This window comes from Haliotis rubra, unplaced genomic scaffold, assembly GCF_003918875.1.
Source record: "Haliotis rubra isolate DU_JTF1 unplaced genomic scaffold, ASM391887v1 Scf1646, whole genome shotgun sequence".
Taxonomy (NCBI): domain Eukaryota; kingdom Metazoa; phylum Mollusca; class Gastropoda; order Lepetellida; family Haliotidae; genus Haliotis; species Haliotis rubra.
Genome location: NW_025765610.1, coordinates 4,252 through 8,463, shown reverse-complemented (window position 1 = coordinate 8,463; position 4,212 = coordinate 4,252). Strand labels below are relative to the sequence as shown.

At 37.7% G+C, this 4,212-nt stretch overlaps 1 protein-coding gene across 1 annotated transcript; it reads right to left on the bottom strand.

Annotated features, from left to right (window-relative positions):
* Positions 1–720: 720 nt before the first annotated feature.
* LOC124271941 lies at positions 721–3,052 on the bottom strand. Its single transcript, XM_046707112.1, has 5 exons — positions 2,979–3,052; positions 2,174–2,290; positions 1,419–1,510; positions 1,074–1,233; positions 721–962 (listed from the first exon to the last, which is right to left on the bottom strand). The coding sequence occupies exons 2-5, from the start codon at positions 2,193–2,195 to the stop codon at positions 721–723; spliced, it is 516 nt and encodes a 171-aa protein (XP_046563068.1). The 5' UTR covers positions 2,196–2,290; positions 2,979–3,052.
* Positions 3,053–4,212: the final 1,160 nt, after the last annotated feature.

The window sequence follows — 4,212 nt, the reverse complement described above, 5'->3', positions numbered from 1 at the left end:
AGCTTACCCTGTGAGATAATTCACGCAGAAACAATAGATCATCCCCAGTCAGTTTGCGTAGCAACGAGTCATTGAAACAAATGAAAATCAGTTCTGGTTTGATTCATTTAGCTTGATTCAGTGATTACTCTCTCTTGTCATATTTGGGGTTGTACTTCACCAACATACATTTGACCGACATTTACCATCCCGAACTATGGATATACTGAATCTGATTGAGTGAGGTCGCCGTAGGTACGGCACATACTGTGGCAATCTTCAGACAAGTAAATACCAAGGATATATGTACTTTGTTAATCCTGTCTTCGTGAGCCAATTCTGGACATCCTTCACTGACCAGTCAGCAAGTGACCGACCTGTTGCAGCGGCAAGGGAGCTGCTTTCACATTAACGGAACTATCTTCATCTCACCCCTGAAGATAAAAAACAACTTTATCCAACTGTCATACAATATAAAACATAATATCGTGCATTGACAAGTCGTAATTAATAATACGTGTCGTGAATGAATCAACGCATTGTTAATCAGACACAGAGTATCATCATATTAACCATTAGCACTTAGAAGTACATTTAGTGTAAGAATGTGTATTTCAATAAATGGTGTGCTGCTTACTTATCCTCAAGTGCAGGCCTGGATGGAGCATATCCATCATTGGCTTTTCATATGTACATTTTTTCTGTTTTCTATAATGTTTACCTATCAATACACCATTATATTCACACAATAGTCACCATTACGTCATAACCTACATCAATTTCATCAGTGAGCTGCTGAGTCTTCCCATGTTCACCAAGCTCCTTCACAAGATCAGTTAATTTCTGATCAAACGGGTATTTTCCGCTGAAGTCGAAGAAGAGTTTTGTCCCTTTAATCATACCCAACCATCCGTCTGGTTTATATGCCCTCTGCATCAGAAGAGGGACAATCTTCTTCTCCAACGAGAAAGCATACTCAGCCTCTGATATAAAACATGATAAAGATTAATTTTACTCACCATTACATGTAGTCAAAATTGCAACATTCAAACTTATCTAGACCAAATAATGGATTCCTGAAATTGTTGACTCACCTGACCTGCAGTTCTGACTCAGCTTGTACCTCTCCGACATACACACCAACACCACAGAAGCGTTCTGAACGGCCTCCGCCATCGTCTGCAGTGTGGACCCCTCCATGTGATCAACATCCATCCAGATCCTGTACCCTTTCTGGCGCAGTGATTCCTTGATCTATTTTTGAAAATTAATCGCAATGTAAATGACAATATACTGAATAATATTATACTATCAATTCCGAAAACCAATCTTAAGACACCTCCCGCGCCAACTTCTGGTCAATCTACTCGTCACTGATCATCATATTATACCTTACTAATTAAATATTTGATCAATTAAAACAACAAATGTTAAAATACCTTCAGCACCAGCTTCTGGTCCGCCCACTGGTAACTGATCATCGCATGACCTCCATATGACCTACTCCTCCCTTCACGGCCCCCTCTTAAAGCTGAAAGAATATGTATATGTTTCAACCTCGTTATGTATTTCAGTGTTCATACCTCACGTCAAACATATATGTGATATTGCATATGACCCGCTATAACTGTAGGGTTTCGATTTCAATTTTGCTATTGAAAAAGGGCATTATTTGATATGAATACTTTTATGATATTTATAAAGACAGATACGTGTAAAAAAAATAACTAAATCACACACTGTATGAAAAACAATTCATTATATCGTAGAAATAGGTGAAAACAATAAACTTGTATAAGTAAAGAAATAACGTTTAACACAATTTATGACATTGCATAATTAAGCGGAAAATGGGACATACAGTGAGAAAACAGGACTAGAATAAACGGACAAAATATAGAAACAAACACGATTTACTGGTGAGAAAAGGACAGAATATTATACGAGATCCTTGGGAAAATGTAGCTATCAAACTACGGCTTTTCCCCAAATATAGAATTGGGTTACAACGGGTCTTCAACAACCAGTACTGATGGGTGCTTCGTGAGGTTATTAACTGGATCGGGATATCATAGGTCCACACAAGCTTGAAGCGGTCAATGCACAATTATTACCCTGATAAGTGTTTTGTTACTTTGGCTAACGTACAAGCTACTAGGGCTAATGGTAAGGACCATGGTTAGTCTTGACGTACTTGATTTGCTGCTTCCTTCCATAGTTAACACCCACAATGCTCCAGCTGCAGCTTTAGAAACGTCTTTAGAGAGATGACTTGAGTTCCTGGAAGCAGCTGCTGCAGCTCTTTATTTTCCTAGAAAGAATCATCCAGGACTAATTATAAGTACATCATCCTATATGTATGTTTCTACGATGATGCGGTCGCTTTATTATACATCTCTCTGACAGGATTCTATTTGTATTAGTTCCATATACAAGAGGGAACATCATACAAGTGTCTTGCCAGTACTATAACAGGTCAAACATACGACTGACATTTGTTTCCGTAATGGGAAACTTTATAAATGCAATTTTATCCAAATCAAAGAACCTATGGACATCATTGGTCTAATCCACTTGAGAAAAAATCATATGTGAAAACATGACGGTAATACCTTGTGAGAATTTTTACAGAGGTACAAGAGTACAACCATACCTCTGACAGGATTCTATTGTAGTTCTTCCATTTACACAGACTACAGAGGTATAGAGGGCATCATGTCACAAGTGTCTTGTCAGTACAATACCTATAATGACCAAACATACGGCTGACAATTTTCCGCAGTGGGAATCCTTCCTTCTTTCATACTAATGGCGTACGTGTATTAATAAATATTTAAAAGAATATTGTTATGGCCAGAAGAAACAAGCGTATCTCAATGATTATACTTAATCCACTTAAAAATATAATATATTTAGTTCTGAACCATGAGAAATGAAAGTGGCAAATTAAAGCTTTTACTCGAATCTCAAAACCAAACAATCCACTTCAAGGAACTTACTTTGAACATTTCCTTATTGGTTTTATCAAAGACAGTTCCATATACATTTCACGGCATACTCTTTCTCTTCGTCCGATCCAAATTTCATAATCTCTGTAAAGAGGCCGGAACGGCTCCCTTTTCCCACAGGACCTTCTTGTTGGTGTCATTTTTGGCTAGACCGGTCATCCATCCACTATCTCAACAACTCTGTATCCAATATAGCGGTGATCCTCATTCGCCAATGCTTCCTTCAGTATGTCGAACAGCAGGTCAAACACGGTGTCGTCAGCCTGAAGAAGTTCATTTTCTATTTCGTCCACGATGTTGCTTAGGGTAAGCAGAAGAGTCTGCAGCACCCTCTGGAACAATCGACGTAAGTCGCATGACTCTCAAAGGGTCCCGCATCGTTATTAATACTATCAACATAATTAGTGTCACCATAGACATCACATTGTGTTAACTGGAATATAACTTATCTATTATACAAGACGTTGGACATACAGCAACCGGTTAATAAGCAATTGAAAAGATGAACAATCCTATAGACGAGTGTAAATCGGTATCTGTTGTTGAGGTTGTTAGTCGAATAGGATTTACTCTATAATTATCACAATCGCTTCTTGGGGTATTCTCATTATTAACATTGAACACATACTTTTGTATGAATCTACCCAATATGGAATGCTCATTCATTTTTATGTAATGTAAATAATTGATTGTTAAGCAAAGAGAAAGAACAGCCTACCCTCTGAAACAATCCACGCAAGTCATGACTTTGTAGTGTTCGCATTATTACTACTCTCTACATAATCAGTTTCCACGTGAACATCGCATTCTGCTAACTCAAATATAACATCTATTATACAAAGAAAAAGACATTGGACATGTACAACAGTTAATAAGCAATTGAAAGATGAACAATCCTATAGACGAGTGCGAAGAGATTTCATCAGAGTCTGTTGTTGGTGTTAGTCGAATAGGATTTCTCTATAATTATCACAATCTCGCTTCTCGAGCAGTAAACGTATTCTCCCTTATTAACATTGAATACATTTTACTACAAATGTATACACATGAATCGACTCATTCATTCATTTGTAATGAAAATCATACTCATTAAGCAGAGTGAAAGGCGGTGGAGAACCATGTTTGGCCAACAGGTTACATCCCAAACGCTTCTAAAACACGGCAAAGTTAAGATTGCTGAGCTTTGGCGCTGAAGCTGTTTACAGTCACGCAAAGAGATGACGTT

Coding starts and splice junctions, on each gene's coding strand:
- LOC124271941 (XM_046707112.1), bottom strand. CDS start 2,195: ATGGAAGGAAGCAGCAAATCAA. Junction 1,234..1,418: donor ACCAGAAGCTGGTGCTGAAG/GTATTTTAACAT, acceptor TTTCAAAAATAG/ATCAAGGAATCACTGCGCCA. Junction 963..1,073: donor GAGTCAGAACTGCAGGTCAG/GTGAGTCAACAA, acceptor GTTTTATATCAG/AGGCTGAGTATGCTTTCTCG.